The sequence below is a fragment of the Rhinolophus hipposideros genome (assembly GCF_964194185.1).
Source record: "Rhinolophus hipposideros genome assembly, chromosome: 2".
NCBI lineage: Eukaryota > Metazoa > Chordata > Mammalia > Chiroptera > Rhinolophidae > Rhinolophus > Rhinolophus hipposideros.
Window position 1 is genome coordinate 54,704,246 of NC_138048.1, and position 12,866 is coordinate 54,717,111.

The window sequence follows — 12,866 nt, forward strand, 5'->3', positions numbered from 1 at the left end:
TCTAAAATGCTTTTTCACTTATATGGTCATTATATGATATTGGCTGACGAAAGTAATTTTACCCTTCCCAAATGCCTGAGAAATTTTGCCAACTTAAATGTTTAAATTTGAAAAGCTATATTCCCCTAAGGAAAAATCAATTCACGAAGATACATGCTGTCTAAAAATGAGCTATCTTCTCAATTTTCTGATTTCCTTCTTTATGCCTTTATTGTTGGCAGCATATATAGAGTCTGAATTCTCTTTCTGAATTCAGAGGACACTAGAATATGAAAGATTCTTTGTGTGATGTAGAGACTAAATCTGTGCTTTAAGCCTGAAGAAAGGAAGCCATTTTCAGCAAATGTGCAGAGTCATGATATATATATGAGTGCATACAAATGTGTATAGGGTGATTTCCATATACACTAGCCAAATATTAGGTTAAACCATATGAATTTGTTTACACTTGATCATTTTTGACCTATATAAATGGCCACTTCTTTGTCAAGTAGTAATAAGGAAATTCTCCCCAAATTTTATTTTTCCGTGTATTGATTTTATTTCATGTGTTTTTGGAAAATTACAGCTGAGCCTTTAACAGTATTGTCATTAATCAATACCTATAATGTATTGTTTACTTACAATAGGATACAGAGTGTGTCTTGAATCAGAAATTCCTTTTTTTTGGCAACAGCTTTTAATATTTACTCTTATTTATATCATTGTGTTTGTACATCAAACTTGTATAATGGGAGCATATTATCTCATTTTCACTCTAAGATGCACCAAGAGTATGTGTATATATATATATATATATATATATATATATATATATATATATATATAGTTATATCTGTTAAACTATTTCCCAAATGTTTCTCATCCTGGTGTCTGAACTCTAAACTTTCAGTAGCAGTCAGCAACCAAAACATGGATGGGTTATGTTATGATCTGTACATTAGGTTCTGGGAGAAGTGCTGTGATATGGCTGTGCACTCTTAAGCTTGGCCTTGGTGGATATAATCGAACAGGACTTCTTCTGAAGTGTGTGATCATCTTTGTGGACGACCTTGCAGTGTCACTATTGTTTCCATGTGACTGATTGAAACAATTTAAATAATACAATGGCCTTATTCCTCTGGGAATATTTCTTGTCAAGTTATTGCCCTTAAGCATAATTCCACGTGTTCAGATCTCTCTCTCTCTCTCTGTCTTTCTCTCTCTCGCTCTCTCATACACACATGCATATACAACCGATATGTGAGTTAGTTATGATGGAAATTTTTCAAGTGAGGCATTAAGCCATTAATTTTTCTTATCCTTTCCCCCGCAGTTATTATGTGGGCATGTGTGGAGATGGAGCTAATGACTGTGGGGTGAGTACAAATTACTTCTACTAATATAGTCAGTTCATTAATATCCCTCTTGGGGTCCCCACAGTCCCCTGGGGTCTGTCTCTTCAGCCTTCTGCCAACAATCACTTGGTTATTTTGCTGTTTATATTCTACTCTACCTGAGTGTGGGTTGGAAGTGGAGAGGAATAAGATGAGTCACTTCAGCTGTTTTCTGACAATGCCTAGAATACTAATGACAAGGGAAGGCTACTTAGGCTCCCCTAATTCAGACCCAGAGGGCCTTTACAAGACAAGCGGGTTTAAATCTCTCAGGTTATCAATAAGAAAATTACTTTAGGGAAGTAAATTCCTTTATTTTATTTTATTTTTTTTTTGCCTGAAGTCACACATCTGGTTAAGTCTTAGTGAAGAAAAAGTTTGAAATTGAGGGTTACATTTTTGAATTATATGTAAATTGTATTATTCCCACCAAACTGCTATTCCAGGGTTAGTTTTTCAAAGTTGGCTATACCCCCAAATTCTTACACTCAGTGACATTGTGTATGCCGCATGCTGTGAGTCCGCTCCAACTTCTGGAGACCCCATGAACATGTGATGCCCACAATGTCCTGTCCTCAACAGCCCTGCTCAGCTCCTGTAGAGTCATAACCATGGCTTCTTTGATGGAGCCAATCCATCTCATATTTGGTCTTCCTCTTTTCTGCTGCTTTCTGTTTCTCCCGGCATTACTGTCTTTTCCAAAGAATCTTGCCTTCTCATGATGGACCACAGCTTTTTTGCCCTTTTTTCTCCAGCGGTGTTTCAGGCTTAATTTGCCCTAGCACCCACTTGTTCATCTTTCTGGTGGTCCAGGTTATTTTTAAGGCTCTCTTCTAACACTATATTTCACATGAATCTTTTTTTTTCCCTATCATCCTTCTTCACTGTCCAACTTTCACATCTGTACATAGTAAGTGGGCATACGAGGGCGTGGACGTTCGTAGCCTTGGTCTCTAATGACACATCTTTGCTCTTGGTCATCTTCCCTAATTCTTCCATGGCTGTCCTTCTGAGTCTCAGCCTTCTCCTGATTTCTTGGTTGCACTCTCCATTTGAATTGATGACTAACCCAAGGTAAGCAAAATCTTTAACAATTTTAATGTGTTTATAGGCCAAACAATTTGGTTATTATATACTATAGCAAAACCTAAATTAAATTATTCTCAGCAGATTACTTCTCATACACAATAGAAGGCAGTGCATTTTTTATAATCTAAGTTTTAAAGATGTGGTTACAATAGTAGTTTATCTAGAAGATTTATGAACATAAGAAAATATTTTAGTAGCTAATGTGTGGAACAAGAAATAAAGTGGACTACTTTGTATTTCCAAAATCTATTAGATACTTAACATATGGGTATTTGTTTTACTTCATTATTAAATGTTTTCCTCAAAGTTCTATAAAAATCTATATGTTCATACTTAGAGATCTATTATAAATTTTTCTGCCTTATGTATTATGAGAAGAAGCTAACTGTTAGTCTACTCTTTAAAATGTAGAATGGGTACTCATGCCTATTAATTATATGAACGTTAGAACAAAACAAAGATATCAGGTACTAAAAAGGATAAAGCCTCTGCTCCTAAAGAGTTCATTTTTGGGTAGGGAAAGAATTATGCATAAAATAACCCTAACATAAAGTAGATGGTCCTAAATTATATAATAGATATACACGATATTAAGAGAGAAAAGAGGAAGAAGAAAATACTCTAATATATACTGACCATGAATTTAGTATATACTGGCCATGATATACAGGTACTTTGTAGCTCTACAGAACTGTGGAAATGAAGAATCTTATTTTATGCCCACATAATTCTCGTAAGATTAAAGGCTTGCTGGCCTCTCTGTTCTGTTTGTTCACTGTCTGCTCTCTATACTCTCTGAATGGCTTTCAGTCTTAATGAGAGAAGAATTAGCCCTCATTTCAGGAAGGCAACACATGTCCTGGAATGAGTGTGATAATGTCCCTGTCCCCAGTGAAGACTCTGTGTGCTCCATATTTTTCCCGGCGGTTAGCTGGTTGACTGGATTTGGCAACCTAGGGAGAGGTGGGGATTGGATCTCTTTTCATATTGTCCATGAAGATGGCTTGCTAAGTGTAAGAACTGTGATGCTGAATATCACCCACAAATGTCCATCCAAATGCTGTCATATTATTAATAGATTTATTGAATGACTGTTTTCATTTTCTTATTACGTCTATGCCCCACAACTAATACACACACATGCATGCACACAGACACACACACACACACACACCATTGTTCTACCTCTGGGTCATTATATTATTTGTTGCCTCTTTAGTTGATGACTTTGTGGATCGGGGAGGAGGGTATTCCAGGTGGAGGAACAGCATAAAAAGAGACCCAGGGGTCAAAGGTACAGCGTTATAAACTCTGTAATGTGAAGAATAGCCTCATGGTATTTGAATAGTTAGAGCCTGGCCTGAGGAGGCATGGATGTAACATGGATTTATCATTCCAGGCTTTGAAAATGGCTCATGCAGGCATTTCCCTGTCAGAGCAGGAAGCATCTGTGGCGTCCCCTTTCACCTCAAAAACAGCCAACATCGAGTGTGTGCCTCATCTCATCAAGTAAGCCACTTCTTCGTCTTCCACCCACATGACTGATGGGCTCATTGTCCAGCTCTGGACAGAAGTCAACTATAATTTAGTGATAAGAGTCACAACAGAGGTATAGATAAAGTACTATTGGAGCACCAATTAAGGGAGCCATTAGTGCTGCGTGAGAATGCTGGTAAAAGCCACAAACAAGTGATTTTGCTGAGCCTTAAAGGATAAATGACTGTGTCATACAGACAGCTGAAAGCTAGAGTTGGTATTTAAAAAATAATTGCTTTTCTTGCTTCTTCTCTCCTTTATTTTGTATGTTGGGTGCTCACTGGAACCTTTCTCTAAGGAGCTGAGAATTTGAGGAAGCAGAAAGGGAACATTTCATTAGATAGCTTCCCCAAGTGGTGTTATGTCTCCAAAATCTCCTGTTGTTACTTGTGTGGAAACTTTTGGCCATCTTCATGGCCAAAGGCCTGGAAGACATCACCAAATCTTGAGATATATACAAAAAAGAGAACCATGACATTCTCCATCATATCCATTGGTGCATCTGAATGGGCAGCTATTGGCAGGAATCACTGAAAAGTGCCAGGCTTGAAATTCCACACCCCTGTCTGGCTGCACATCAGCAAGACAGTCTGACACAGCTCCCTGAACACTGGGTGGCTGCACCTGTGTCCTTCCACACCCACAAACACCTCCTCTGCCTTAAAGCACTCCTCTTCCTAACTCCTATGTTCCCTGCTTCTGAAGACCATTTAGTCCTTGGAGTCCGTCATCCAGGCTCAGAAGCTCCGAGCTATTTTAACTCTTTCCTCTTCTTTAGCCCTAGCCAATCAGACATTATGTTTTAATGATTTGTCTTTTGGGGAGTCTCTCCAAGCTCTTTCCTTACTATATCTATCACCTAAATCTGGTTCACATAACGGTGATGACAAAACTGGAGTCCTCAGGATCCTCACCCTAGTTCATGCTTTCCATCATCGACATTTCTGGAGCTCGTTTTAAATATTGTGCCTAGAAATGTGATGGGTTAAGAATGAGACAGAGCCTTGCCCTGGAAGACTTACATTCCAGTAAAGACTATAGATAGATATAGATGTAATCACAAAGCAGAAACTTATGCCTGATTAATGAGAAGTGCATAATAATTGAGCTTTAAATAAATTAACATCTACACAATACAGGAATTGTTCCAGTAGTTCAGTATGATAACTCTAGCCAGAGGGAAGTCTTCATTAGGAGAGTTGCAACATGAGGGATGGATAGGACATCTGTGAACAGAAAGAAAGTGGGAGTGAATGCCAGGTGGGGGAAATGGAGACCCATGTTTAGAAATGGGGTCTTAACTGGAGAGTGCCGGGGCCCAATAACCTAATTGGGCTGGAAGGCTTCTCAGATGGGAGTTGTGGAGGTTAAATTGGAGCACCAGGTATGGCGGCCTTGCATAGGAAGTTTAAACTCCTGGATGATTATGCAACGTGCCTGCTTGGCACATCCAAAAGGCAATGGCATTTGAACTTCAGATGCTCTTTCTAATCATGTGGCCTGATGCATTTATGAATGCAGTATACTGTTTTAAAATACAAGTCATGATGTAAAATTTCTCTAGTGGCAGATGGTTTAATAAGACTTCAGGGTAGAAACTCTTTGCTGCTATATTTCATAGATTTGTAAAATTAGATGTGGTTCAGCTCTGTTAGGCTCATTGTACCCTTGCTCTCCTTGATGCATGCTTATTCCAGAGAAAACATCCTCCAGAGGGGCGATAAGGTAGAGTTTTACATGCATAGGTCCAGATGCAGAGGTGTCCTGTGAAACACTTGTTATGGTTCAAGTGCTTTGGGGCAAGGACTGTTCCTTATTCATTTCTGTATCATTGTGCCAAGCACATCAGAGCATTTGATGACTGTTTGTCGAATGCACAAATAAATGAGTGAGCTGCTTAAAATTCATAATCATTATAGCAGTAATTTTGGAGGTCCATGCAGACATCCTTTATGCTTTGCTTACAATGGGTTTTTGCACTTTTCTTTGAATCTGGGTGTCTTAATTTTTTTCGGGGGGGGGGGGTGTGGGGGGCATGTAGACAATAGTAGAAGGAAAGGACAAAATCACAAAGTTTATGTCAGAAAACATCCAGGCTTCACATGCTTGCCTTGTCCCAGCTTGTCTTTCGCTCCACCCTCTGTGTTGAAAACAAATGGTGGTGCCTCACAGCTTGCTAGAAAACATCTGCTCACAGCATCCTAGCCCATCTCCCACTCCAAGCTTCTCATCTTGCCTGAGGCAAGTGGTTAGTAGTGTGGCTTTTTAGGTTTTCCTTCTCATGTCCCTGTTATTTTGAAAAAGTCTTTGAGCAGTGCAGTGTCCATGTCACTGGGGACCAGAAATGAAGAGGATGTGGGCTACCTCTGCTGTGGATTTGCTTCTGCCTGAACAGGAGGAGGCTGCAGGAAGGGTGGTGTGCCAAATTCCCCACTCCCCCATTGCACTATCACTTCACTTCATTTTCTTTGTCCTGTCATAATTCATCACCTAACCAAGTCTCAGTTAAAGAAATAAGAGCTCAAACAGAATTTTTTTAGAGGGGGGAATATTTACTTTTTAAGCTGCAATTTTTACTGTTGTCTTAATCTCTTTTGATCTCCACACCAGCTCAGGTTATTACCCTGGATTCTTCCCGAAGTATTAAAGCTGTTAAAACCCATTTCATCTCAAATATGGGAAACACATCCACACTTCCTAAAATGCAGGTGCACCCATCCTTTAGCTTTAACTCTCAGAGGGACTCTAAAACACACACTGTTCAATTCTCAGGAAGCAAGTGTTGTTAGGATGTAATGAGTCACAGTTAAGTCAACACTTCACCTTTTGCTCCTTATCATAATGTATTGTGTTTATAATGTTCATGTTAAACTTCTTAGTGCACGGAAAGCTTGTTGAAAATAAAGACTGGGCCTGACTTATTTATATCCTCCATGACTCTTAGCATAATGCTGGTACCTCATAAGCCCTAAATAAAAGTGAGTGTATGAATTAATGAATGAGGTACTGATTGAAGGAGAGAATGAACAGTGAGTGAGTAATTAAATAAATAATTGAGAGGATGAATCAGTGGTTAACTGAATGTATATTAATAGGCTATTAAAAATTAAACTCCATTTGAAATATAAAGGAGACTGGGAGATTTGTATCATATATAACCAGTTACTTTTATTTTTTCTTAAACAGAGAAGGCCGAGCTGCTCTGGTTTCATCCTTTGGTGTATTTAAATACTTGACCATGTATGGCATGATCCAGTTTATTGGTACAGCGCTGCTCTATTGGGTATGAACCAAAACAATTTCTTTTTAGTTCTAATTGCATTTATATCCCTGGTTTACTCTTTTGGGTGGAGCTCCTCCACCGGATTTAATGTTTTATAAATAAGTGACATTTTTCAAAATAGATGTCTACAAATTGGGAACTGTGCATGAAACAAGGAGCTAGAAATAAATAGATGTGGCTCAGTTTTCTAGGAGTGTTGTTTTTCTCTAGATAACTTGAGACACTTGACCTCGTCAAGCCTCTATTTTTTTCACTTGGATTATAAAGAGAGCTTCAGAACAGCCTAAATATAACTCAGGAGGAAATGGATCAGTCACCAACTGTGGAATATTTTTGGCAAAAGCCTAAGAAGCGATGAAAAGAAAGAGAAACGGTTGAATTTGACTGTGAAGGACTCCAAAGCTAGAAAAACTCCTATACATGACCTTTACTTCTGAACCTGCCTTAAGTGGACATATACACGTAAGACATGTCACTAGTAAAAGATTAGCAATTCTTTAAAAATGAAAAAAAGAGACTTTTGAAATTAAATGCTAAAAATAAACACTTAAGAATTAATTAGCTGTATGGGAGAAATAGGTTTTGGTTGAAAGTACACTTCATTAGTTCATTCATAATTTGCTCTACAGTGAAATGATACAACAGGCTCAGGGATCTCTTCAGGGAGGAAATTAGTTTATTGCTTTTCTGAGACATTTAAGAGGAGAATGAGAGGACCACAGGCATGCTATTGTTTGCCAGGACCACACACACAGAGGGCTAAGAGGCAACCAGGTAGATAGAAACAAGACCTGGATTGGAGTCAGGAAACCTGGATTCAAGTTCTGCCTCTATCACTAAAAACAAATTAGGTTTTGTTCTTGGCCAAGCCTTTATCTGCCTCTGGGAAGTTAGGCTGGCTGATCCCAAAGTCCTTCATAGTTCTATAAAAGCTGCTCCTAGAATGAAAACTAAAGCTGTCTTTGAAAATTTCTCTCTATTCCATCTCACCCTGCATACTCATTTTACCAACGTGAGTGGAAAAATGAGGGGAAAGAATATGAGAGAGAAACGTAAAGAAGACAGAGGAAGAACTGGAAGATGAGAGGGACACTGAGGAACCATTTGCATCCTCTCAAAAACATAGGAAAGCAGAATTTCAGTTCCAAAGTCTTCATAGACAGAGTGAACCATAGTCCACTCTGAAGCCATTCTGTCTGATGGTCTTGACCAAAGTAAGAATGTTCCCCAAGGACCTTCACCCAGAAACTTCTGAGCCTTGGGTTCACCCTTTAAGAGGCCAGAAATAGTTTTCATTTGCATAAATCTGGTCTGTAATGTGTTCAGAACCAGATTATAATTTAGCTCTCACTCAACAGCAATGCAGCAGATAAACAGACCTGGCTGCGAAAGGTATGACAAGGCAAGTTCCTGGAGAGTAACAAGTTGGCTTTTATATTTAAATACTTCCCGCTCTATAACTGCGAACTTTAAAGAAGTTCTATTGCTATACAAATCTTAGAAAGGCAGATATACCAGTCTGAAGTCTGCAGTGCGCTTACTTGGGGCAAGAGCACTTGTTCAATTTGTGAAATTGAATGGACTCCAAGAGAACTATGGTGTGAACTCAATCCATGAGTGAGGATGGGGAGAAACACCTGTTGAGTGGTTTGAGTCTTTCAGATTTTAAGTTTGAAGTTCTCAGAGGAATTATATTAAGAATTCAACTGTCCAGACTGAGCCTATAGCTGCCTGAACTGCAGTGGCCAATAGGATTTGTTTCCCAAATGACTGATCCTCGTTGGTAATGTGGGATTAAGTTAAACACTGGGAAAATAGTGATCTGGTTTCATTCTCTCCAATGAGATGCTAAAAACCTTAGGTAAGTCACTTTCTTCCTAAAGAGGACAGAAAAATAACTATTGCTTCTGATTACTTTTAAAAAAGTGTTGGCAATGATAAAAATAACACAATGGCAGAAACAACACTTATATTTACTTTTCTTTATTTTTCAGCAACTACAACTCTTTGGGAATTACCAGTATCTCGTGCAAGATATAGCCATTACTTTGACGGTCTGTTTAACAAGTAAGCTATTTAGCAAGATAAATTGTATTTTTTGTATTTATCCATGACATTCTAGAAATGTTTATGCACATGAGAGTTTCTGAGAAAGATGCACCTTAACCACTAAAGCCTTATTACATATGAATTTTTTGAAAGTGGTGTTGGGAGTAAATTGATGCGTGAGGTCCTCAGACTTGGCATTAAAATATCCTGAGAGCAAATAGGTTTTAGCTTCATAAAATTGTCAATATATTCTGAGTTCTTTGTAGGTTTGTGCCTTGTACATAGAAAAATGTACAAGAAATCTTGAAAGGAAAATCTTTAAAACCCAAAGGTCACTTTCCATTATTCAGCTATGCTTCATGTTGACATGAAACCAGATTTTTGCTAAGTCTTTGATGTATGAGAACAAATGCTAGCATTTTATTCCAGTGGAATTCTTTCAAAAGCAAGGTGTGGCTTACAGCAATGAGATTGTTCATTTCCTTCTTGCAGATGACACTGATAAAGTATTTCCTAGCAAGGAACTCAGGGCTTGATGCTAACTCTTAATAAGTGAGAAAGGTGACTGCCTCAACAGAGAGTAATGACTATGTCATTTTTTTCTTTACTCAACAATGAAAGTGTTTTGAAAAATAACAGGTAAAACATCAGGCAATGCAGGATATTAATAACTGTGAGAATTTCATGTAGCATCTTAAAACATGAAACTGATATTGAAGTCATTTATTATATCACCCCAATGACAAAATTTACCAGTATTAGAGATGTAAGTAATATCAATTTTGATTCTTAGGGTTGAAATTTCTATTCACAGACTATTAAAATATTTTTCTACATGTTATTAATATTCACATGACTGGATAATTTTGAATCAATGATAGTGCTTCTGAAATGCTGGATATTTTAAGTAATTTGCATTTTTTACTTGTGAACATGGTTAATAATGCTAAAAAGAAAAAAAAAAGAAAACCAGGAAGCTCCAAGAGCTAATTTAGCAGTCAGTAGCATGAAGGTGAGGCCATGATGTCCTCCACCACTCTGTTTCTCTGTGACTTTTGGCAAATTATTTATGAAACGAATAATTTTCTCACATGAATTGTCCTCAGAGGGTTGTGAGGATCAGATAATATAATGCGTATAAAATGTATAGCACAGTACATCACACTCTATAAGCACTCATTGCAAAATGAATGATATCACACTACATCTATCCTCTTTTTCTTCTATTGTGATGGCTGGCTAACTCAATGAGCCTTTGATGTCTGGAGTTTTTATTGGGGTGCCATTACATAGGCATCAATGATTGAATTGGTGGCCCTAGGTTGAGCTCAATCTTCAGCTCCCCTTCTCTCCCTGAAGGTCAGGCTGATATCATGTGACTCAAAGCCCCAACCCTCTAATCAGACCAATCCTCTAATGGGTGGTCTTTTTGGCATGGCCAGCCCCCATCCTGAGTTATTGCTTTAGCACACTTTCTTCAGGCCCATCTTGAGTCTTGTTAGCATAAAGTATCAGGGCCCACCATGAATAACAAAGACACTTCTATTAACTCAGGAAATACCAAGGATTTAGAGAATACATCCTAGGAAGGCCAAATTCTTAATTCCAAGTGTTTAGAGATAACCTCCCAAGAACCTGGGACAAAGGCCAGACAAATCTTTTATTACACAACCCATCTGTGTCTTCCATTGGACTTTAAGCTCTTTGAGGGAAAATGGGATGTCCTTTTCTTCTCTGCATACCCCACAGCCTCTAGCCCAGCACCCTCCTGGGAAAACATTGCTTAAATTGGTAAAAGTAAAGCTTTAGTCATAGAGCTTTAGAATAACTGATTTGGATGAGTCTTTGGAGACCAATTAGACATTCTAATGCATTCACTTCGTACATGAGAAAATGAAGGACCAGAGAGTTTGCCCCAAAATATACACTGAGCAAACCCCAAAATATACACTGAGCAAACCGATTGCCCCAAAATATACACTGAGCAAACAGAAGGTCTACTTCAGAGTTTTATTATTCCAAACCGGGCACACTCTCCCCACTCCTGCCTCTACTTGCATGAACACAAACCTAAGCATGCATACCCTACTCTCTTCCTTGCCTCAAAGAAACCAGTGATAAGCTATAAAAAGGGAAGACATGACAGACATAAAGAGAAGAACTGAAACATGACCATAATGTAAACCTTTAAGTGTGATCTAATTTCAGACCTTTGCATGCTTCTTCCGGCTCTACTCTAAAAAGTACGTTCCATTTTCATCAGCTTGTTGGAATGTATGGCTTCTAAAAAGGATAGTCTTTGTTTTCTTCTGTAGTTCTGTTTAATCTCTGCCCACTGCCAACTTCTTAAATTGAAAAAATGATAATAGGATCAAAAATACTATAATATATTTTAGCACTCTCATCTGGAAGCAAGAATTTTTTAATGAGTTCTTTTTCCTAAGCAGTGTAATGTGCTCTAGTAGTTCTCCATTTACACACTTATCCAGGAGGGAAGAGAACACACCTCTAGTATCTATCCTGGTACACAGACGTGCTCAGAGAATGATGGCCGAATGACTAACAGAGTGAGTGCTTTTCAAAAAGAAATTTTTCCAGCACATGAAGATTAGTCCAGCTAGATGACTCCTTACACTCCCCATCTTAACGCTCCACTTTCCCATCATCACTGAGAGATAATAGTCATGCTTATCCATTTGGAAGGGCATCTTCTTCTCTTACACCCCATTCCTGGTCAGTCTGGTTGGAGGAGAAATATTTGCACTATGCAGTACAGTTAAAGTATTAATTACAGAACTTGTGAACCCATTACTTTTTATTTCTAAGGTGAAACCAAAATATGGAAGAGGCAAAGGCTGATAGCATTGGATGTGCAACTAGGCAATGTGCTTATGTGGATGTAAATTCTCAAATCATGTGTGCTGAATCTGAACCCTCACGGAAGACTCAAGATAATATGCATCTCGATCTTTTATTCTCAATGATGAAACTATAACAGAAAAAAATGCATTTGTTTTTCAGTGAGTTCAACTCATGCATACCCAAAACTGGCTCCATACCGACCGGCAGGACAGCTCCTGTCTCCTCCTTTACTGCTCTCAGTCTTTTTGAATATTTGTTTCACCTGCATTGTACAGGTCTGTGCATTTCTCTATGTGAAACAGCAACCCTGGTATTGTGAGGTCTACAAATACAGGTAATGTTCAATTTCTTAGTTTTCCTTTCTGAAGGCGATCTAATGAATACCCAATGACATTGTCCAACTGGTTTGAACATAAACTCTAAACTTTTAATTAACAAAAGTGTGTATCTCCACACTGCAAAAAAAAACAGAGTTCATGGGTAGAGTCCTGGGGTGAGCCATGTGGAACGGGTGGGAAAAGATCTTCATATTGGTTGTTAATGTACAGATCTACCAACTGGTGGACTGAATGAGTGTATTAATTCCCTGGTGCTTTGGATATGTTATAGAGCAGGGGTCAGCAAACATTTTTTGTAGAGGGCCAGATAGTAAACACTGTGGGCTCTTGGGC

The 12,866-nt window shown here is 38.4% G+C and overlaps 1 protein-coding gene across 2 annotated transcripts in view; it reads left to right on the forward strand.

Annotated features, from left to right (window-relative positions):
* The window catches only part of ATP13A5 (ATPase 13A5), a 97,205-nt gene that overhangs the window by 68,225 nt on the left and 16,114 nt on the right, over window positions 1-12,866 (forward strand). For both annotated transcript variants that reach the window (XM_081072774.1, XM_081072775.1), the window contains 5 exons: window positions 1,316-1,358; window positions 3,865-3,974; window positions 7,188-7,284; window positions 9,279-9,351; window positions 12,355-12,529. In XM_081072774.1, the coding sequence (XP_080928900.1) occupies window positions 1,316-1,358; window positions 3,865-3,974; window positions 7,188-7,284; window positions 9,279-9,351; window positions 12,355-12,529 (498 nt within the window). The remainder of the gene's footprint in view (window positions 1-1,315; window positions 1,359-3,864; window positions 3,975-7,187; window positions 7,285-9,278; window positions 9,352-12,354; window positions 12,530-12,866) is intronic.